Source organism: Salmo salar, chromosome 11, assembly GCF_965601325.2.
Source record: "Salmo salar chromosome 11, fSalSal1, whole genome shotgun sequence".
In the NCBI taxonomy this organism is placed as follows: Eukaryota; Metazoa; Chordata; class Actinopteri; order Salmoniformes; family Salmonidae; genus Salmo; species Salmo salar.
This window is the reverse complement of record NC_138301.1, coordinates 107,839,279-107,862,740: the sequence shown is the minus strand read 5'-3', so window position 1 is coordinate 107,862,740 and position 23,462 is coordinate 107,839,279. Positions and strand designations below refer to the sequence as shown.

At 44.6% G+C, this 23,462-nt stretch overlaps 1 protein-coding gene across 4 annotated transcripts in view; it reads right to left on the bottom strand.

Moving 5' to 3' along the window:
* Positions 1–5,805: 5,805 nt before the first annotated feature.
* Positions 5,806–23,462, bottom strand: part of LOC106563572 (pleckstrin homology-like domain family B member 2) — a 52,775-nt gene continuing 35,118 nt past the window's right edge. For 3 of the 4 annotated variants that reach the window (XM_014129271.3, XM_014129272.3, XM_014129278.3), the window contains 10 exons: positions 17,348–17,614; positions 17,176–17,265; positions 14,967–15,107; positions 13,584–13,683; positions 11,917–12,115; positions 10,007–10,097; positions 9,769–9,915; positions 9,358–9,577; positions 9,022–9,107; positions 5,806–8,889 (listed from right to left, as the gene is read on the bottom strand). In XM_014129271.3, the coding sequence (XP_013984746.1) occupies positions 8,749–8,889; positions 9,022–9,107; positions 9,358–9,577; positions 9,769–9,915; positions 10,007–10,097; positions 11,917–12,115; positions 13,584–13,683; positions 14,967–15,107; positions 17,176–17,265; positions 17,348–17,614 (1,482 nt within the window). In that variant the 3' untranslated portion in view covers positions 5,806–8,748. The remainder of the gene's footprint in view (positions 8,890–9,021; positions 9,108–9,357; positions 9,578–9,768; positions 9,916–10,006; positions 10,098–11,916; positions 12,116–13,583; positions 13,684–14,966; positions 15,108–17,175; positions 17,266–17,347; positions 17,615–23,462) is intronic. The other variant, XM_014129273.3, reaches the window with a different exon arrangement.

Genomic DNA, 23,462 nt, shown 5'->3' with positions numbered 1-23,462 from the left:
CCATCTCAATTGGTTTGAGGTCGGGTGATTGTGGAGGCCAGGTCATCTGATGCAGCACTCCATCACTCTCCTTCTTGGTCAAATAGCTCTTACACAGCCTGGAGGTGTGTTGGGTCATTGTCCTGTTGAAAAACAAATGATAGTCCCACTAAGCTCAAACCAGATGGGATGGCGTATCACTGCAGGATGTTGTGGTAGCCGTGCTGGTTAAGCGTGCCTTGAATTCTAAATAAAATAAAATATATTTTGATTTGATTAACACTTTTTTGGTTATTACATGATTCCATGTGATATTTCATAGTTTTGATGTCTTCACTATTATTATACAATGTAGAAAATAGTACAAATAAAGAAAAACCCTTGAATGAGTAGGTGTGTCCAAACTTTTGACAGGTACTGTATGTATACGTGCCCCAACGTGTGAACACACAAATAGGATGATGTCTGTAATAATATGCATCATACCATGCTTGGATGTATAATTCTAAATATTACCTCATTCACTCATGATTTGCATAATGGTATCATAAGTGTACCTGCAAATTTGAAATAATCTATTTTAATGTTGTTATGAAATGTAAAATGAATATTGCCTCTTAATCCAGTTTGTGCTGTGAAGAAACACAGAGTTAGTCTGCTGTGATGGGTGTTGTCTCTGTCTGGGCACCCGCTGTCTCTGTCTGGGCACCCCCCCCCCCCTTTCATCTCCACCAAAACACACACGTTTGAAAAAAGCAACCAATTATTCTCTAATGTATAATCTGTATGTGGTTAAGCAGAAAGAAGTTGGTTAATTAGTGTGCACCAGATGGATACGCTGAGCCATGTAGGAGTTTGCAAATTAGGTCACCAGTTCACAAGTGAAGACAGTTAGCTAGTGTAAAGGCAGCAGAACACTTTGCATTTCATATAACACCTTAATTACTAACTGGCTACACCACAATCTATAAAATACAAAAAAACATGATTATGGTCCATACATGTTGAATATTTTCACCGTTACAATATTTGAATAAAAAACATGAGCTGGCGCAACACCCAGAAAATGTATTTTATGTGGAAGTGCTGACTAACGGCGAATAAACTATAAACTATAAAAATAAGGAGAGTTGCACACTCCATCTATCAACTCCCAGTCGTTTATTGGGTAAATCACCAACGTCTCGGCATCACTCTGCCTCCTTCAGGGTGACGTCAAGTGGTGGCACTGGAATCCTCATCTCTCCCAAGTGGACATTCTCTCTTTCTCCCCTGACCCATCTGTCTATCTCCTCATTTGAATTCCATGCTGTCACAGTTACCAGCCCTTTCAAGCTTAACATCCTTATCATTTATCGCCCTCCAGGTTCCCTTGGAGAGTTCATCAATGAGCTTGACGCCTTGATAAGTTCCTTTCCTGAGGATGGCTCACCTCTCACAGTTCTGGGTGACTTTAACCTCCCCTCGTCTACCTTTGACTCATTCCTCTCTGCCTCCTTCTTTCCACTCCTCTCCTCTTTTGACCTTACCCTCTCACCTTCCCCCCCTACTCACAAGGCAGGCAATACGCTTGACCTCATCTTTACTAGATGCTGTTCTTCCACTAATCTCATTGCAACTCCCCTCCAAGTCTCCGACCACTACCTTGTATCCTTTTCCCTCTCGCTCTCATCCAACACTTCTCACTCTGCCCCTACTCGGATGGTATTGCGCCGTCCCAACCTTCGCTCTCTCTCTCCCGCTACTCTCTCCTCTTCCATCCTATCATCTCTTCCCTCTGCTCAAACCTTCTCCAACCTATCTCCTGATTCTGCCTCCTCAACCCTCCTCTCCTCCCTCTCTGCATCCTTTGAATTCCTCTGTCCCCTATCCTCCAGGCCGGCTCGGTCCTCCCCTCCTGCTCCGTGGCTCGACGACTCACTGCGAGCTCACAGAACAGGGCTCCGGGCAGCCGAGCGGAAATGGAGGAAAACTCGCCTCCCTGCGGACCTGGCATCCTTTCACTCCCTCCTCTCTACATTTTCCTCTTCTGTCTCTGCTGCTAAAGCCACTTTCTACCACTCTAAACTCCAAGCATCTGCCTCTAACCCTAGGAAGCTCTTTGCTACCTTCTCCTCCCTCCTGAATCCTCCTCCCCCTCCCCCCCCCCTCCTCCCTCTCTGCGGATGACTTCGTCAACCATTTTGAAAAGAAGGTTGACGACATCCGATCCTCGTTTGCTAAGTCAAACGACACCGCTGGTCCTGCTCACACTGCCCTACCCTGTGCTTTGACCTCTTTCTCCCCTCGATCTCCAGATGAAATCTTGCGACTTGTGACGGCCGGCCACCCAACAACCTGCCCACTTGACCCTATCCCCTCCTCTCTTCTCCAGACCATTTCCGGAGACCTTCTCCCCTACCTCACCTCGCTCATCAACTCATCCTTGACCGCTGGCTACGTCCCTTCCGTCTTCAAGAGAGCGAGAGTTGCACCCCTTCTGAAAAAACCTACACTCGATCCCTCCGATGTCAACAACTACAGACCAGTATCCCTTCTTTCCTTTCTCTCCAAAACTCTTGAACGTGCCGTCCTTGGCCAGCTCTCTTGCTATCTCTCTCAGAATGACCTTCTTGATCCTAATCAGTCAGGTTTCAAGACTGGGCATTCAACTGAGACTGCTCTTCTCTGTGTCACGGAGGCTCTCCGCACTGCTAAAGCTAACTCTCTCTCCTCTGCTCTCATCCTTCTAGACCTATCTGCTGCCTTTGATACTGTGAACCATCAGATCCTCCTCTCCACCCTCTCCGAGCTGGGCATCTCCGGCGCGGCCCACGCTTGGATTGCGTCCTACCTGACAGGTCGCTCCTACCAGGTGGCGTGGCGAGAATCTGTCTCCGCACCACGTGCTCTCACCACTGGTGTCCCCCAGGGCTCTGTTCTAGGCCCTCTCCTATTCTCGCTATACACCAAGTCACTTGGCTCTGTCATATCCTCACATGGTCTCTCATATCATTGCTATGCAGATGACACACAATTAATCTTCTCCCTTCCCCCTTCTGACAACCAGGTGGCGAATCGCATCTCTGCATGTCTGGCAGACATATCAGTGTGGATGACGGATCACCACCTCAAGCTGAACCTCGGCAAGACGGAGCTGCTCTTCCTCCCGGGGAAGGACTGCCCGTTCCATGATCTCGCCATCACGGTTGACAACTCCCTTGTGTCCTCCTCCCAGAGTGCTAAGAGCCTCGGCGTGACCCTGGACAACACCCTGTCGTTCTCCACTAACATCAAGGCGGTGACCCGATCCTGTAGGTTCATGCTCTACAACATTCGCAGAGTACGACCCTGCCTCACACAGGAAGCGGCGCAGGTCCTAATCCAGGCACTTGTCATCTCCCGTCTGGATTACTGCAACTCGTTGTTGGCTGGGCTCCTTGCCTGTGCCATTAAACCCCTACAACTCATCCAGAACGCCGCAGCCCGTCTGGTGTTCAACCTTCCCAAGTTCTCTCACGTCACCCCGCTCCTCCGCTCTCTCCACTGGCTTCCAGTCGAAGCTCGCATCCGCTACAAGACCATGGTGCTTGCCTATGGAGCTGTGAGGGGAACGGCACCTCCGTACCTTCAGGCTCTGATCAGGCCCTACACCCAAACAAGGGCACTGCGTTCATCCACCTCTGGCCTGCTCGCCTCCCTACCTCTGAGGAAGCACAGTTCCCGCTCAGCCCAGTCAAAACTGTTCGCTGCTCTGGCACCCCAATGGTGGAACAAGCTCCCTCACGACGCCAGGACAGCGGAGTCAATCACCACCTTCCGGAGTCACCTGAAACCCCACCTCTTTAAGGAATACCTGGGATAGGATAAAGTAATCCTTCTAACCCCCCCTTAAAGATTTAGATGCACTATTGTAAAGTGGTTGTTCCACTGGATATTATAAGGTGAATGCACCAATTTGTAAGTCGCTCTGGATAAGAGCGTCTGCTAAATGACTTAAATGTAAAAAATGTAAAATGTCAAGAACGCTTGAACCAGGTTATGTAGACAAACAGTGCAATTAGTGCAACCAATAATTATTAAGTTAATTAGAATCAATTGAGTGAAACTGTTAAAAAATGATAGTTTATGGCATATTAAATATATTAGCCTATTGTTATCATATGGAAACATAATTGAATATTGGACATAATATTAGCATCAACATACATTATTGTAAAATTACATTTCACATATTTAATTGTTTCCTAGTTCATTTCATATTTGTTGGTTCAACCTTAATGCATAATAAGCATTATCAACAGGGGAACATATTAGGTTTACGCTAATAAGCTGTAGAAAGAATATATAAATGTATAAGACTTGTTCATAAAAAAGAGAATTGTTCAAAGTCAATATTCAGACCACTAGGGGTCAATGTTTCTAGGTAGGATATCCAGTAAGCCTCCCTTTGTAGCAGTTGGATCTCAATATGACTTCCTCTCCTTGGTAGAGCAACACCTCAATACAATATTTGACAAAATATTTAGGACTGAAGTATAAATATAGTGCAATAACAATAGTAACATGAAACAAATTAGTAAACGTATATGATTTATTCTTACATTTGTTTAAAAAACATGCAGGATTAACAATAACACTGTTCATATAAAAATACAAAATATATATTTAAAATGCATCAAAAAAGTGTTGCAGTTATGTTGGTAACTTATACATGGAAAATACCTGAAAAGTGTGCCCGTATTGTGTAGTCACACAGACTGAGCACATCCTGCTTTAAAAGACAACTGGTCACAGAGAGCTTGTCAGTCACCTCTTCATAACACTGTGAAAGATTCCCTGTGAGCTAACCTGCTGTCACCTCCGCAACACTGTCAGAGAAGTCCCTTTAGTCTCGTGTGCACTCTCCCAGTCACCTCATTGACAGTCAGGGACCTTGCTACTACGTTCTACCTGTGAGTTCATGGTGAATGAGAGCCAGTTCAGTATCATTACATCTTACAATTATCATGACTTTTTTTCATCAGTCATAATTACAAATATATCAGCTAAGATACCTGGGTCAAATAAGTAGAATCGCATTTTCTTTTTTCCATGACTTCATATAATCTCCCTAGAATACTGCAGATTGCATTGCTCTTTGGTTTCACACAAATAGCTGATTTGTATGTTCAACATGCACATACTACTGACAAATATGAATATATTTGTTAAACAACAAAAGGAAAATTAAACTAATATAAATTAATGTGCCATTATTTGTGACCCAAAAAGTAATTTTAAAAGTAGTAAGTATATCCAAGTACTGCACAGGTTTTATAGCGACTGTGTAATAACTCAAATTATAAACTGGGTGGTTTGAGCCCTGAATTCTGATTGGCTGAAAGCCATGGTATATCAAACCGTATACCACGGGTATGACAAAACGTTTAGTTTTTCTGCTCTAATTACGTTTGTAACCAGTTTATAATAGCAATAAGCTCCTCTGGGTTTGTGAAATATGGCCAATATACCATGGCTAAGGGCTGTTCTTAGGCACAACGCAACGCTTCTCAAACTTTCAGAAATGAATGAGCCCATTGATCGGTTAGGGAGCTGCACCCAGCCCACTGGCAGCATGATATTACACTACATGTCATAAAACACAACTCACATAAAGGCACAATATACAATGTCACGCTCCATTAAAACATTTCATTTGAACTAGTACTGGAAGTTTTTGCTAACATATTTTAGCTGTATGGCACACACGAAAGGTACACACACACACACACACACACACACACACACACACACACACACACACACACACACACACACACACACACACACACACACACACCACACACACACACACACACACACACACAGTGTCAATGCCTTCCACACCCGGTAAGTAGCCCTTTGTGGAGCCTTAAGGTTCCATTTCCACGATTTCCATATTAAATACAGACATGGTATGTCTTTGGTACGTAGTGCTGAGAAAGGTACTTTCAAAACCTTCAAGTCCCTGGTGTTTCAGGGTTTCCCCTGTTATCTCCACGTTCCTGAGCAACAGTAGGGTACAAAGGACACACATCGGTGATGTGCATCACCTTGGGTTTTCCACTGGAGGGACATATTGTCCTCTCAGTCTATGCAGATGCTAGACAGTCTCTGGAGGGTTTGGCCCCGGAGAGAGAGGGAGCGTTTGAGGGAAAAAAGAGACTGTCCAGCTGGAAGGAAAACAGAGGGAGAGCTTTGGTTGACCAATCAACAGCCAGCTCAATTTGGATGATGAAAAGGATGGGACAGCTTGTGATCCTTTAATCAATCTGGGCCCGGTTTCCCAAAAGCATCTTAAGGCTAAATTCATCTTTAGAACCATTCAGCCTTAAGATGCTTTTGGGAAACCAGGCCCTGGTCCTCTTCTCAAACCAGAGAAGTAGAGGCGTTAGCTCAATTGTAGCTCAATTGGTAGTGCATGGGCCTTGCAACGCCAGGGTAGTGGGTTTGATTCCCGGGGCTACCCGTACGTAAAATATATGCATGCATGACAGTAAATCGCTTTGGATAAAAGCGTCTGTGAAATGGCATATATTATAATATTATATCCAACGGCAGTCTCAATCCTATGATTCTACTCATAAATAATATGAATAATATATGCTACTTTAAAGGTTTCGATTCGATGTGTAATCTCACTACGCCACAATGGAAGAGAAGTATCTTGTTCTGAATGGGCAGTAATCTCTTGTACACTGTGAGCCTATCAGACTACATAATACACCTCAGACATAGACTCTGGGTCATTAACAGTCATGAAATATCATGAGGGTAAACCATGTTAAGGTGCCAAAAGGCTCCTCTCCAAACGTAAAGCGATAAGTATCAGAATCTTCTGAGTAAGTCCTTTACGAATGAACAAGCGGCACTGGGCACCCAATCCTCCAGAGGAAGCCATTCCCTGCTAGACTGCGAAGTATCAGATTACCATTACATCAGCTGAATCCGGAAGAGGAGGAGAGAGCTGGGCTCACTGAAGTAAGATGGAAATAAAAGTGGTTACAAAGCTAAAAACCAGAAGGGTATTGTGCTGAGGTCACAGAGGTTCTCAAACCTGACCAGTCAACTTGTTTTGTCTTTTAGGCACTAATGGGACTGGAGGAGAGTATATTCCCTGTTTGTTAGTCATCTGAGAGTCTGTGGTCAGGATGTGCGACCATGGGGGGTTGTTTAGACCAGTAGCGGCCCGCCCATTAGGGCGTTAGGGGCGGTGCCCCAATTGTGATTGGTCAACAAAAATATTTGTATAAAAAATATATACAGTATATATTATATAATTCATGAATTATGTTTTAAATGCTCATAAAAGTGCAGTAAATGTGTACATGTTCCTATTTAAAAAATGTTAAAAACCAGCTGTTCAGTTACTTACTACTCTGTCCCTTGCGGGTGCATATGCCATGCAAACATTGCTTATATTGTTTTGCCAGCTATTTGCTATGAGGGGGAACTGCCCCAATGAAATCGCAGGATTTCTTAGCATAAATTATACCAGCACAAAGGTAATGGACTGTCCTGGGGCGCTCAAATGCGTACTCCATCAGAACTTCTGGGTCTGTTCTAGTCTCCCTCCCAATGAGTCTCTCATGCCAGATCAGGTACAGATGTGTGCTCTATCAGGTACAGATGCGTGCTCTATCAGAACTTCTGGGTCTGTTCTAGTCTCCCTCCCAATGAGTCTCTCATGCCAGATCAGGTACAGATGTGTGCTCTATCAGGTACAGATGTGTGCTCTATCAGGTACAGATGTGTGCTCTATCAGGTACAGATGTGTGCTCTATCAGGTACAGATGTGTGTGCTCTATCAGGTACAGATGTGTGTGCTCTATCAGGTACAGATGTGTGTGCTCTATCAGGTACAGATGTGTGCTCTATCAGGTACAGATGTGTGCTCTATCAGGTACAGATGTGTGCTCTATCAGGTACAGATGGCGCTAAAGCAACAATCTAATTGTAATTAACTTGTAAATAAATAACCACAACAGTCATGGGAGCCTGGGAGCTGACATCTACATACATCCAACAAGTGTCGAAAGACAGAGGGATACACTAGCTAGAACTTTCTCATTGGGGATCTGGTAGGACAAAAAAGCATGACAGTGGCTGGCCAATTGTATTGTTTCCCCCCATGTTGTTCCTTTGGTTCTCTTGTAGGTGACAGGGTGACATGTAGTGTGGACTGAAACAGCATGATAAAATTAATTAATAAGCCAGATACAGTAATTTTTATAAACATTGAGAAATAGTTTAGTAGATTGTTTTGTAAAATTAACCAGTTATCTACCTTTGACAAGCAGCTAGCTAGTTATCGCTATCTTGTAACTTGATTGGTAGTTAGCTCCCATGCCAATTTCAAGTCTTTCTAAACTAATATCTAACTCAGAAATATGGAAAATATTCAGAATGAACTGGCTAGCGCATCCTGCTTTGTGACAGTATATTAGCTATATTACCCCAGTTAGATAATGGGTTTTCACTTATTGCATCTGCATGCTTGTTACGTTCTCGTTCGTTCGTGACCTGGCTTCTCATTCTAAATAGTATAATCTAATCTGTTCAAATCAGTGGCAGCATGTGCAGCAGTGGTCATTTATGCTGTTGTTCAAATGCACAGATCGCTTTATATATCTTCTCAAAGAAACTACCAGTAGCACAAAAACTTGGCATCATATGTCATGCTGCTTTGTTGACAACTCCAACAACCTCGCGCCCCGGGCATTCAGCCAATCACCAACCGCCACTGGTTTAGACCATGAATTGCATGTATCCCTCCGCCCCGGTAACGATGACATCCATCCAGATGCGCATAGCCTCAGGGGAGGGAGACACCATGTAGTACACCCTGTCATGGGTCTTCACACTAAACGTCAGAGATGGGTTGGGGCTCTGGGAGGGAGGGTGGGGGCAAAAGACAGAGCAAAAAGAAAAGCAATGTTACTATAGTTTAAAAAAAAATGTTTCTTAGCATAAAATATGGATACTTCAATACTTTAAATGTGTATACCATTTGTCCCTTACCTTGTGTGCATTCTTTAAATGGTCATAGTAAACCTCTTCTATGGCTTGGAAGTATATGACCCCTTTCATCTTGACCTCATGTTTGTCTGTAAGAGAGCACACACTGTAGCACTGGAATGACCATGTTTATGGGTGGTGAAACAAAAACCACTTGAATCAAAGCTCTTCCTAGATATCCAGAGTAAAACAGCATAGCTTGATGATGATGATGTCATCGCTGCTTTTCTTGCAGCACTCTGATTAATCTACCATTTACAGCTGCAACAGAGAGAAAAGAGCGAGAAGAGAGAGAGAATGTCAGGGGAGAAAAAGAGAGGGAGAGATAGTAGAAGGTACCTGCGTAGTAGGCCAGGGTCTTGCGGTTCCGGTCAAAGACAAACCAGCGTTTTTTCCAGGTCTTGATCTTACCACCCATCTTGACCAGGAACCCTCTGCAGGTTTTATTTGTGATGGCTAGGTGGTAGCAGTTGTCTGGGTTGTGTCCAGCTGCCTCGATGTGACCATGGAGGTCAAAGTCATCCTTCCTCTGAGGGAGGTAGCGTGTCAGCGGCCGGGCCTGGGGACAAATGTCAGAGGTGTCTGGTCTTTGTTGACCCCATGCCTGAAAGCTAAAGATCTGACAGACATTTTTCTTTCAAATGTCATAGTTGCTTTAAAGCATTTTAAAGCTATGGCCTAATTAAATTACCATGCATCTGAAATGATTGGTATTATGAATCTTGGCCCATCCCTTTCTGGATCTCTCACCTGTGCCCTCTGTTTCTCGCGTAACTTCACCTCCCTCTCGATCATTTTCTGTCTCCTGCTGGTCTCCTCTTGCAGTCTCTTCTCCAGGTCCTCCCTCCTCCTCCGCTCCTCCTCCAGGGCCTGCCTACGCACCTCCATCTCACGCTCCTATACACGCCACACACAGAAAGTTACAGCATGGTCAACACACACACAAAAAGGATGGTACAGATGGTTTTAGTTATGAAGGCTTCATTACCTTGTGCTCAAGGAGTCGATGCTTGTCAGCCTGGGCTTCTCGTAACAAACGTTCCATCTCCTTAATCTTTCCTACGTTGGATGTGCTGGCACTGTGGAAAAAGGTTTCATAAACACAAAGCAAGGAGAGTACACACGTCCACCAGAAAAAGGACTGTCCATCCTGGAACCTATTAAGTGTGAGTTCAATTCCAGACCAGGGCCCTTACTATAAAGTTAACAAACTGCACCTCTGCACCAGTCATACCATCACATTCTGTACAACGTATAGACCATACATTTGCTCTCATATTTTTCCATCCTGTATATACTGCATGGACTGACCAAGATCACACTCACACACTTTCTTATTTTTTAAATGTAACCTTTATTTAACTCTCACACACTTAACCAATTTTAACTTTCAGGGTGGTCCTAGGTGTACAGAATCAGTAAAGTAAAAAAACACTTTACTGCCTCTAAAACTGGGTGTGAGACAGCTGGACAACATATGGCCAAGACACGTTCAGCATCCTCACGAACAAAATAAAATGGTCTGATCCCACAAGTAAATGTTCTGGTCCACCTTGGTCAATTCAGAGTAATGATTTGGAGACCTCTTATGTTGATAAATGTGTTTCTTTATAGGCTACCTGCCGACACATGCAGAGATATATAAATAAACATTGTTTTCCCATTGCAACAGGATATCCTGAAGATTTAGAATGAATCTAATAGTTTCACTTGGAAGAGCATGAGATCTAATGGAAAACAGTCAGAACCATGTGTCTGTTAAGCATAACCAACGAGCATAATCAACTTTTGTCTGAGGGTTCAACTGATTTCATCTAACTGATTATTTCTGACAAGAACATGGTTGACAAAGTACTAGTACTTGATTAAAAACAATAACACACAAGTTGTAACAACAAAGGATCCAAAAAGGATACTTTGGTTTAAACAAACACCGCCTCTTCTCTGCAACAGACAACCAAGCACCAACAATCAAGCACACAAACAAGCTCTTTACTCACATCAGATTCAGCCTCTTGGCACTATCCCAGCGACACAGTAACAGTACTGATGGGCTGGATCTCCACGGTGGCTGGGCCCCTTCACTGAGACCACAGCTGTGTGTGTAACCTGACCCTTCTGCAGCAGCCTCAGCCACCCCACTCCCTGCTGGTCAGCCCTCCAACTGGGGCTCTCACCCTGCCTCACTCCTGCATGCTTCGCTCAGCTTCACACCTGAACGCTTCACTCAGCTTCACTCCTGAACGCTTCACTCAGCTTCACACCTGAACGCTTCACTCAGCTTCACGCCTGAACGCTTCACTCAGCTTCACGCCTGAACGCTTCACTCAGCTTCACGCCTGAACGCTTCACTCAGCTTCACGCCTGAACGCTTCACTCAGCTTCACGCCTGAACGCTTCACTCAGCTTCACGCCTGAACACTTCACTCAGCTTCACACCTGAACGCTTCACTCAGCTTCACGCCTGAACGCTTCACTCAGCTTCACGCCTGAACGCTTCACTCAGCTTCACGCCTGAACGCTTCACTCAGCTTCACGCCTGAACGCTTCACTCAGCTTCACGCCTGAACGCTTCACTCAGCTTCACGCCTGAACACTTCTCAGCTTCACGCCTGAACGCTTCACTCAGCTTCACTCCTGCCCGCTTCACTCAGCCTTACTCATGCACGCTTCGCTTAAAATCACAGAACTTGGAAAGAACCATAATATGGAATGATGCTGAGTCACATCTCTCTAATTCATAACATGTTTCTTACATGCCATGCCCCTGGATCTCCTCTGAACAAAAATGCTCTTTAAACTAATGTCACATTGAGCTAACAATGGTCATACTTTAACAGTGGGCCTACTTGAATCATTGTTCTACTTGAACAATGGTCCTACAGTTCTCTCTATCACCTGGAGATGTTGTCTGGGGAGCAGGCAGAGATGCTGGTCTCCATGCTGTCAGAGCTGTCCATACTGAGCGTGTCAAAGCCATGGCCATTGTCTGCGTAGTGGAAGGGGTCCAGGAAGACATTGGACTCAGACACGGTCCTGCTACACAGGTCAACCAGTCTCTGTCTGTTCTCACTCATGTACAGGTGGCTGTGGCCTGCTGAGAGACAGATGAACACACAGACAGACATACTCTTTATAAAGCATTTTATCAGATTAGATTAAACATTTTAAAATGTTTGTTGCTGGTTAACTGTCCCAACTTATTTGCAGTTGGTCAGAGGGCATTGCTGATGTACAAATAGTATATTCCCCTCCAACACTGAAATGGGCATGGTCATTCAACCCCCTCAGACCTGTTTCCAAAGGCTCTAGTTACTTCTGCTTGAGATACTGTCAGAGTATAGCTGAACATGTCTTTCCTGCTCAGACCGATGTTAATGGACACTGGGGGAAAGATGCCCTGTGGCAGTCCATGTTAACTAACAGACTGACATGCAATATTGACCACTCAAGAAAGGAAAAGCTATGAATGTCTATCTCTGCAGCATGTAGCTAGCATGCAGTGAGAAACAGGCAGCAGGTACGGAGAGAGGCAGGGAATCCATGAATGATTAGAGAAAAGCTAGAGAGAGACAGAGCGATAATGAGATGGTGTTACAACACTGAACCAAAATATAAACGCAACATGTAACGTGTTGGTCCCATGTTTCATGAGTTGAAATAAAAGATCCCAGAAATGTTCCATATGTACAAAAAGCTTATTTCTCTCAACTGTTGTGCACAAATGTGTTTACATCCCTCTTAGTGAGCATTTCTCCATTGCCAAGATAATCCATCCACCTGACAGGTGTGGCATATCAAGAAACAGCATGATCATTACACAGGTGCATCTTGTGCTGGCCACTCTAAAATGTGCAGTTTTGTCACACAACACAATGCCACAGATGTCTCAAGTTTTGAGGGAGAGTGCAATTGGCATGCTGACAGAAGGAATGTAATGTTCATGTCTCTACCATAAGCCGCCTCCAACGTTGTTTTAGAGAATTTGGCAGTGCGTCCAACCGGCCCGACAACTACAGACCATGTGTAACCATGTCAGCCCAGGACCTCCACATTCGGTTTCTTCACTTGCGGGATCGTCTTAGACCAGCCACCTGGACAGCTAATGAAACTGTAGGTTTGCACAAGCGAAGAATTTCTGCACAAACTGTCAGAAACCGTCTCAGGGAAGCTCATCTGTGTGCTCATCATCCTCACCAGGGTCTTGACCTGACTGCAGTTCGGTGTCGTAACTGACTTCAGTGGGCAAATGCTCACCTTCGATGGCCACTGACACACTGGAGAAGTGTGCTCTTCCCGGATGAATCCCGGTTTCAACTGTACTGGGCAGATGGCAGACAGCATGTATGGCGTGGTGTGGGTGAGCGGTTTGCTGATGTCAACGTTGTGAACAGAGTGCCCCATGGTGGTGGTGGGGTTATGGTATAGGCAGCCATAAGCTACGGACAATTAATAATGAACTTCTAGACAATAGGTCATTAGAGGCATCATAAAAACAAAATACAAATGAAAGTATTCCCAGACATGCACACAAGTTCACAAAACAAAAAAGTGTTTTGGCTCACCCTTGAGCAGGCGTGGAGTTTCCAGATCTCTGGGAGAGATAGAGAGGCCCCGGGGGATGATACTACCACAGCTGGAGCTCTGGGACAGGGGCAGGTGGGACTGCAGAGTAGACAGACGGACACAACAGAGAGTGAGATGACCTGGTAAGTGTCTCTCTAACCCAATGCTCCTGTAATCAGATGCGGGGACTCTGGGATTCAATGGCATTATCAATTAATGATTAAATTAAGAGAAATGAAGGTCCTGAGGGACTGGAGTTGTGCACTGCTGATCTAACCCCTGTGGTTGTCCTCTGCCCAGCACGCCCCAGGGAGGAGAGGTTGATCTGGTTCCCCAAATGCTCCCCAAATGCTCAGGCTGCCCCCAGGAAAAGGAGGTTGGTCGCTTATGCTCACCTTAGGGGACAGGCTGCGGCCCAGGGAGGGGAGGTTGGTCCCCCATGCTCACCTTAGGGGACAGGCTGCGGCCCAGGGAGGGGAGGTTGGTCCCCCATGCTCACCTTAGGGGACAGGCTGTGGCCCAGGGAGTGGAGGTTGGTCCCCCATGCTCACCTTAGAGGACAGGCTGCAGCCCACGGAGGGGAGGTTGGTCCCCCATGCTCACCTTAGGGGACAGGCTGCAGCCCAGGGAGGGGAGGTTGGTCCCCCATGCTCACCTTAGGGGACAGGCTGCGGCCCAGGGAGGGGAGGTTGGTCCCCCATGCTCACCTTAGAGGACAGGCTGCAGCCCAGGGAGGGGAGGTTGGTCCCCCATGCTCACCTTAGGGGACAGGCTGTGGCCCAGGGAGTGGAGGTTGGTCCCCCATGCTCACCTTAGAGGACAGGCTGCAGCCCACGGAGGGGAGGTTGGTCCCCCATGCTCACCTTAGGGGACAGGCTGCAGCCCAGGGAGGGGAGGTTGGTCCCCCATGCTCACCTTAGGAGACAGGCTGCGGCCCAGGGAGGGGAGGTTGGTCCTCCATGCTCACCTGAGGGGACAGGCTGCGGCCCAGGGATGGGAGGTTGGTCCCCCATGCTCACCTTAGGGGACAGGCTGCCCCCAGGAAGAGGAGGTTGGTCGCCTATGCTCACCTTAGGGGACAGGCTGCAGCCCAGGGAGGGGGTGTTGGTCCTCCATGCTCACCTTAGGGGACAGGCTGCAGCCCAGGGAGGGGAAGTTGGTCCTCCATTCTCACCTTAGGGGAGAGGCTACGGCCCAGGGAGGGGAGGTTGGTCCTCCATTCTCACCTTAGGGGAGAGGCTACGGCCCAGGGAGGGGAGGTTGGTCCTCCATTCTCACCTTAGGGGAGAGGCTACGGCCCAGGGAGGGGAGGTTGGTCCTCCATGCTCACCTTAGGGGAGAGGCTACGGCCCAGGGAGGGGAGGTTGGTCCTCCATGCTCACCTTAGGGGAGAGGCTACGGCCCAGGGTAGAGCTGCTGTAGTGACTGAGGGCCTGCTGGCTCCTCTTACGGGGCAGAGTGTCACTGAGGTGGGAGGAGTTCTCCTTACTGCCCCGCCTCCTCTCCTCTAGAAAGCGGAAGTGCTGCACAGACCAGAACAGAAACATCAACATGTTAAAGGAAAGAAGGTTGGGGATGAAACGCATAAAATATCATTGTACGCTGGCGATGTTGTAGTATAGGTCTGCTATGTCTGACCCTGTGAAGTCTGTCCCAAAGCTAATAGAACGTCTTAAATACATTTGGCAGTTACTCCAGGTACAATATGAATGTTAATAAAACGGAAGCACTGGTCCTTAAATACACATATCACCCCCTATATAAAAACATTGTTCTCTTTTAAGTAGTCAAATGAAGCTATCACATATCTAGGAAATACTATAACTGCTGAACGTGATAACTTATACAAAGCCAACTACACGAAGCTGATAGATAGAATCAAAGGTGATCTGGACTGCTGGTCTGTGCTGCCCCTCACCCTATCGGGAAGGGTAGAATCAATAAGAATGAATGCATTACCTAGATTATTGTTCCTCTTTCAAACACTTCCAATTTGACCACCAAAATCTGTTTGTGCTATTAGACAAACTCATCTCCAGATGTATCTGGCAGGGACGACATCCCAGGGTCAGATATAAAAAAATAAAAACAGGGAGGATGTGCACTCCCCAATCTGAAACATTACTGGCTTGCAACCCAATTTAGGGCCATGACAGTATGTCTGAAGCTGCAGGTACAAGGTGGCTGGAAATAGAAAAGTCAGACTTTACTTTGGTCCCTCTGCCCGTACTCCCATTCACTGAGGAAAATATATTGAGTGAGTTGTGGAAAATGGGCAGGAACCACATAAAAAGAACAGAAAGAGACGCAGCGAGTTTTCAACCTTCCTACAGGAATCTCAGCGTTATCACCCATTGTACATATGAAGGGTTTTAAGCCACTACGATTAGACACAGGTTTTAGAAACTGGGCACATTTGAAACTTCAATACATCCATCACTTATTTGAAAAGAGTACTCTAAAATTTGAAAGACTGAGCTCTGAGTTTAATATACCAAGGTCAGACTTCTTCAGGTATCTACAAGTACGAAGCTTTCTATCCAAACACCAAAACTGGATAAGGTTACAAGGCACCACCACGGCCATAGAACAATGCTTAGCCAGACAACTAACTTATACAGTGCTTTATCAGCCATGAAACAAGATAACACATTGATTCTTAGACAAAGGTGGTAAGGTGAACTTCATCAAGATAAGTGAAGAGACATGGTTAGATATATTCTCTGAAGCTCATAAAGTTACCAATGCAAATTCATGGAGGGGAATTCAGTGGTAAATAGTAGTTTTTTTCAGAACCCACAGATCCCATGTTAGCCATTCTTGGATCCAAGTCGGACATGGTGTTAGAAAGGAAGAAATTATATTTGTTACAAATACTTTTCATTGCAGCTAAAAAAGCTCTGCATTAAGATGGTCCCAGAAAGAATGTCAATTAAAGAATGGCCCCAGAAAGAATGTCAATTAAAGAATGGCCCCAGAAAAATAGCAATTAAAGAATGGCCCCAGAAAAATAGCAATTAAAGAATGGCAAGAGTGGCAATTATAAGAACAATATACATAAAAATCCCATTTAGATTAAGATTAAAGCAAGATCAATGTGGACACGTGGTCATTACTATCTGTGAACATGGAGATTCAGTGGGACTAGAGATAGTGTCTGATCAATGATCCCTTACTCTTTATGGACTATACATGTATATATTAACTGATTCCTTCAAAGTATGTACACAACCCAACCCACTCGGGTGTGGTGTGTCTTGCTATTGCCATTTTTGGTTTATTTTAAATGTTTTGTTGTTGTTGTAGTTTTTCCTTGTATGTATTTGTTGCTTTTGTTTATGCGTCTTATCTTTCAACAACAATCCGTGCAGTACCTGTATGTTGGAATTGAATGCAAAAAAATACGTTTGAAAAAAAAGAAACATATGGAAACGATAAAAGACTTCCATTGATAGAAAATGGGAGGTTTCTTAGAAAGGAACCTCCTCTGTTGTCAGGCATTTCAGTCATGCACTGTGAGGCTCTTAGTAGAGACAGCTGCCATCTGCTGGCCAGACATATGCACTGTGAGTAGTGTATTGTACATCATACCTCCTTCATGGCAACAGGGTTGTTAGGGAAGGCCTGCCCTCCAGTCAGTTCAGCATACTTCCTCTCCAGAGAAGCCAGGTTCTCCCTCTCCTAGAGACACACAGACTGCCAGTCAAACAACGGTAAAGGTATACAGATACAAAACAGAACCAGTACACAAAAACCTTCTTACCCTCTGAACCATCAGGAGCAGGTTGTTCTTCTCTTTCAGGAAGCTGTCCTTCTCTCGCTGAGACTGCTGGGTAATCTGTGTAGACTGCTTCTTCAGGGTCAGGAGTCTCTCCTTGCGTGTGACAGTACTACGCTGGTAATCTGCTATCTCTCGGAGTAGTTGCTGGGTCTGACCCTCCTTCTCCTCGTCCTGACCACTCTCTCTTTCCAGCTGCTGGAACTCCAGGTCCTCAAAACGCTTCCTCTCCGCCTCCAGCACCTCAGCATCCTGACGAACAACACACACACACACACACACACATATGGGTGATTATGCAACTTCGGGCACTTTGGCTGTGCAAACTTTCAGAAATTAAAACTTATTCAAACACCATTTTACCAGCATTGTACTTGTCTTTGATTTGTCTAGAAACTATATCTGATAATGGCTGCGATCGTACTATTCAGGAATGTATATATTTTTGTCAATTTTCCCAGACAGCCATACACAAATGTACATACACATCACGTCATTAAACATCAATTTTAGTTGAAAATGTAATATCATACAATTGATTTATAACGGATTTCTTATACATTTGTACATGAAATTGTATTGAATATTATTTAAAGTGATTTTTAAGGTTTTCCTAATATTAATAATTCAACACGAGGCCTGAATGTATAAACTTGCCTTGGTGAAAGTTGAAAACATTTATTTATCATGAAAAATAAGATATTTCCACCGAACCTTTTTGTGAGATTATGATAACAACCATATGATTTCCATATCTAAAACAAATAAATATATGTAAATTATACATAATATACTCATTTACCTCAAAATATGGGTTGTGATGGAAATGACAAGGTGTGGTGGAAATGACATCTATGTAAAAATAAAACGTATGAAAACAATATTTTATTGCAAACATTTTGAACAACAACCATTGATAAACATTTCAGACCTATACTGGGTTGTAGGCCCATCACTCACAAAGTGTACAGCAGTAGCCGATGGGCAGAGCTCAAGGAAGTAGGCCAGTGTTTTTAAGAGATGGGCCCAGATAGCAGAGGGGTCATGCCGCATAGAAGAGCTCAGTGAGCAAAGTGAAACTGTATCATTTGTGGTATATCCAACACAGGTGTGGAGGGTCACCTGCTTGTGAGAATCACCAAAGTGAACTGCCTGGATTTCACTGGTGTGTTTACACAGGTAGTTCTCTGCCAAGTCAATATGCACAATGATCTCCTCTTTCCCCAGATTCTCTTAATTCTCTCAGTTGAGTATTGGTGTCGAATGTTGTACACGTGTTTCCCCAACTTCTCTTTCAATCCTTTGGAGAAGTCCTCCAGTAGAATCTGCAGTGTGCCACATACCTTTTCTTTTACTGTCAAATGTACAGTGAACTTCTCCATGTTTCCCTCTTTGTTTTTCTTCTCTCTCTCTCCAGCTTTGTTTTTCCACTCAAACCACCATGTCTGCTCACCAGCATCAAAGTCAGATGTTTTAAGCTCTTTTGCTTGACAAAGGGAGCACTCTCTATACATGAGCTCCTTCTTCAGGTTCTTCAGGTTCACAGCACAAAGACTCAAAAACTTTCTCAATGTTGCTGCAGCTGATCACTTTGTGATGCTGTAGTTTGTCCACCATGAACTGGAGGTTGGCGTGGGTTTTGCAGAGCCATGTGTCCCTATCCTGGACTGTTGGCTTGACAACCCAAAAAGGAAGTATTTTGCAGAATTCACAGTAGGAAATTAGAATTTCTGAATATTCCCTCTTAAACTTCTGATAAAGGTTCTGAATTGTGCCATTCAAGAAGCGCTTCTGCTTTTTCTTCTTGTTCCTCGTTAGTTTGTCCTTTTTCCCTGTTGTTGCTCTGCTGTTGTCATCACATTCATAGAATCTAGTGATTTTCTCTTCTGTGGCAGTGCTAATTCTGTTACACTGATTTTTCCTGGAGTATTGAAGACTTGATGGCCTGTTTTCATTTGCCCTCATTGCTTTTGCTGAAAATCCAAATTCTCTGTTTGCGGCTTTGACCAGGCCATACTTTCTCAGGATGTTGCCTCTGAGCATTTTTGAAGCCACTTGTTTGTCTTTGGCACTGCACATTTTTTTATACTTTTGTTTTAACTCTGCACTGATGGTATTTTGAAAACAATAAAATCCTTCTCAAGTTCTTCGGAGTTCCCTTCATTTGCTGTTTTGTCTTTGGGGAATTTTGTCTCTTCATTTTGTTCATCAGTCGATCATACCTTTTTTTGTATTTCTCAGCTTTCCGTAAAGCATTATCAAGTTTGACATTTGTCATACTAAGATCTCTGTATGCCTTTGAGCGACCTCTCAACCTTTTTCCTTCCAGCAAGTATTCGACTTCTCATTCATGTTGCAGACAATGAGGAAGGGGTATCAGCGCGTGCATCTGGGGCAGGTAAGTTAGGGGCAGGTATGTTAGCCTCATGTTCTGGCTGCAGGTCATCTGGTGACTGAGGTGGTGTGTTGCCTGATAGGTAGGTCTCCATTGCAACTGTTCTCTTTAAAGTCTGTCTTCTATTCCGTTGGTTACATTTTCATTGCCTTCTCTTGTTTCTTTGTCCTCGCTTTGTAAGCTCAGAGATAGATTTCACTTCTCCCTTCTCTTTTTTTCTTCCAGTATCTCTCCCTGTCTTTTTGCAGATGTTCCTGGTATCGTATAGGATCATTTTTTATTTTGTTTCTATATGTCTGTGACCTCTTTGCTGTTTTATATGGCATCTTCAAAAAATAAAGACAAATACTACTTAGTTTTCAACTTGTGCACACCTTGGAGCATTTTCTAGATTCAATTAATTTAAAACATGATTAAATAAAAATAAAAAAGTCAAGTAAAACTGAATAAGATAATGGACTTGTGTCATTTCCACCACATTCTGTCATTTCCACCACACTTAAGTTTGTGATGGAAATGACTGTGATGGAAATGACATTTCTACAGTTTCTGGAGAAAATTGACAGACAGCTTAGCATGCTTTGATTAGTATTACAGCTAGCATATCGTTTACCTTAAATACATAAAATATTTTTTTTTTAATCAAAAGTTCTACCACAAATTAAAGAAATTATAGCCTGTTTGGAAATGACTGACAATTAAAATATTCTCTACACAAGCAATATTTACCTCGATTTTTCTTAAACTTCTGGACATCACATCTGGAACAACTGTCCACTGCAGCCATTGTTGGAAATGACTCCACTCCCAAAGGACAGGTATATTTTGTGTAAAAAACAATATAAGGGCATACTCACAATAAATATTGATATAGATTTTATTTAATTGACTCTTTCTGTAGTACATAACATGATATAATGCGTAATTATTAATGTTTTGTCACAGAAAAACATAGTAGAAGCTTAAAAGTCTGGGTCAGGGACAAGGGCAAAATAGTGAAATTGAGGTATATAATGCATCTAAAACGTGGCTAAAATACTTGATAGAGAGGTGTTAAAAAAGTATGGGGTGATTCCAGTGTGGACTTAACATACAAATATTTGTATTTGTTTTATTTTTTATAAAATCCCCCAAATTGACCCGAGGACATGGAAGTGCCCGTAGTTGCATAATCACCCATATACACACACACATCATTTAAGGTTGAGAATGCACTGGCTTTGAGTGGGTCCTTGTGTGGAGGATTCAAACTCACAGACAGACAAATACATTGACATTTTACAGACAAATAGACCACAATAATGAGCTCCCATTATCCTGTAATGCCAATTAAATTCCTTAGCTAGATAACAACAACCTACAATCTCCTTCTTAGCACATACTTCATGTCACTGCACTTTCCATTCTTGGATGGGACCACTGCTACTCCCATTTTCGAACTGCCTACAAGGCCCTCCCCCACCCTCCCTTCAGCAAATCAGATCACAACTCCATTTTGCTCCTCCCTTCCTATAGGCAGACACTCAAACAGGAAGCACCCGTGCTAAGGTCTATTCACTGCTGGTCTGACCAATTGGAATCCATGCTTCAACATTGTTTTGATCACGCGGACTGGGATATGTTCCGGGTAGCCTCTGAGAATAACATTGACGTATACACAGACACGGTGACTGAGTTAATCAGTAAGTGTATAGAGGATGTTGTTCCCACTGTGACTATTAAAACCTACCCAAACCAGAAACCGTGGATAGATGGCAGCATTCACGCAAAACTGAAAGTGTGAACGACCGCATTTAACCATGGCAAGGTGACTGGGAATATGGCAGAATATAAACAAACAGTGTAGTTATTCCCCCTGTAAGGCAATCAAACAGGCAAAACGTCAGTCCAGAGAAAAAGTGTCTCAATTCAACAGCTCAGACACAAGACGTATGTGGCAGGGTCTACAGAGAATCACGGATTACAAAGGGAAAACCAGCCACGTCGCAGATACCAACGTCTTGCTCCCAGACAAGCTAAACACCTTCTTTGCCGCTTTGAGAATAACAAAGTGCCACCGACATGGCCCGCTACCAAGGACTGTGGGCTCTCCTTCTCCGTGGCCGACGTTAACCCTCACAAGGCTGCCGGCCCAGACGGCATCCCTAGCCACGTCCTCAGAGCATGCGCAGACCAGCTGGCTGGAGTGTTTACGGACATATTCAATCTCTCCCTATCCCAGTTTGCTGTCCCCACTTGCTTCAAGATATCCACGATTCTTCCTGTACCAAAGAAAGCAAAGGTAACTGAACTAAATGACTATCACCCCGTAGCACTCACTTCTGTCATCATGAAGTGTTTTGAGAGGCTAGGTAAGGATCATATCACCTCCACCTTACCTGACACCCTAGACCCACTTCAATTTGCTTACCACCCCAATTGGGTCTGAACCCCACCCTGTGCAACTGGGTCCTGGACTTCCTGACGGGGGTGGTGCGGTCTGCCCAACGCATCACCGGGGGCACACTGCCTGCCCTCCAGGACACGATGTCACAGGAAGGCCAAAAAGATCATCAAGGACATCAACCACCCGAGCCACGGCCTGTTCACTCCGCTATCATCCGTAGGTCAGTACAGGTGTATCAATGCTGGGACCGAGATACTGAAAAACAGCTTCTATCTCAATGCCATCAGACTGTTCACTAGCCGGCTACCACCCGGTTACTCAGCCCTGCACCATAGAGGCTGCTGCCCTATATACATAGCCATGGAATCACTGGCCACTTTAATAATGGAACACTAGTCACTATCTTTTGTACTGTATTTTAGTCAATGCCACTCCGACATTGCTCATCCAAATATTTCTATATTTCTTAATTCGATTCTTTTACTTTTAGATTTGTGTGTATAATTGTGAATTTTTAGATTCCGCTGCCCTGTTGGAGCTAGGAACACAAGCATTTTGCTACACCCGCAATAATATCTACAAAAAATGTGTATGTGACCAATGACATTTGATTTGATTTGACCATCTCTGTCTGAACCATAACAGAAAGGCCATCAAGTGAAACCATGGCGATTACAAGGAGTAGGGGGGGAAGTTAGGAGGAAAAGGGGGGACAGTTAGGATGAGGAGGGGCAGCCAGAGAGGAAAAGCAGCCAGAGAGAAGGAGGAGGGGCAGCCAGAGAGGAGGAGGAGGGGCAGCCAGAGAGGAAAAGCAGTTAGAGAGGAGGAGGAGGGGCAGCCAGAGAGAAGGAGGAGGGGCAACCAGAGAGGAGGAGGAGGAGGGGCAGCCAGAGAGGAGGAGGAGGAGGGGCAGCCAGAGAGGGAAGCAGAAGCACTTTAGTGGAAGAAAGGCAGCCATACTAACTGAGGAGCATGAGGGACCAGTTAGGAGTTAGCGCCTCGGGACAGGTGTCCAGCTGGGTCCTCTGGTCAGAGACAAGCTCCTCCAACCACTCTACCTTTACCCTCTCAACATCGAGCAGGGCTTTGTGCTGCACAGCAGTGGACACACACATACACACACGTATACAAGAGCACCCACATACACACACGTATACAAGAGCACACACATGCGTGCGCGTAAGAACACACAAACACCCACAACACAGCAAAGACTGAGAGCAAGGAAATAGAGTGTTAGTGAAGGTTAAGGAGGAACCAAGGAGGCAGCAGAAAAGAAGGCCTGCCCTACTGTATTCAGACCTGTGGGCTGGACTGTA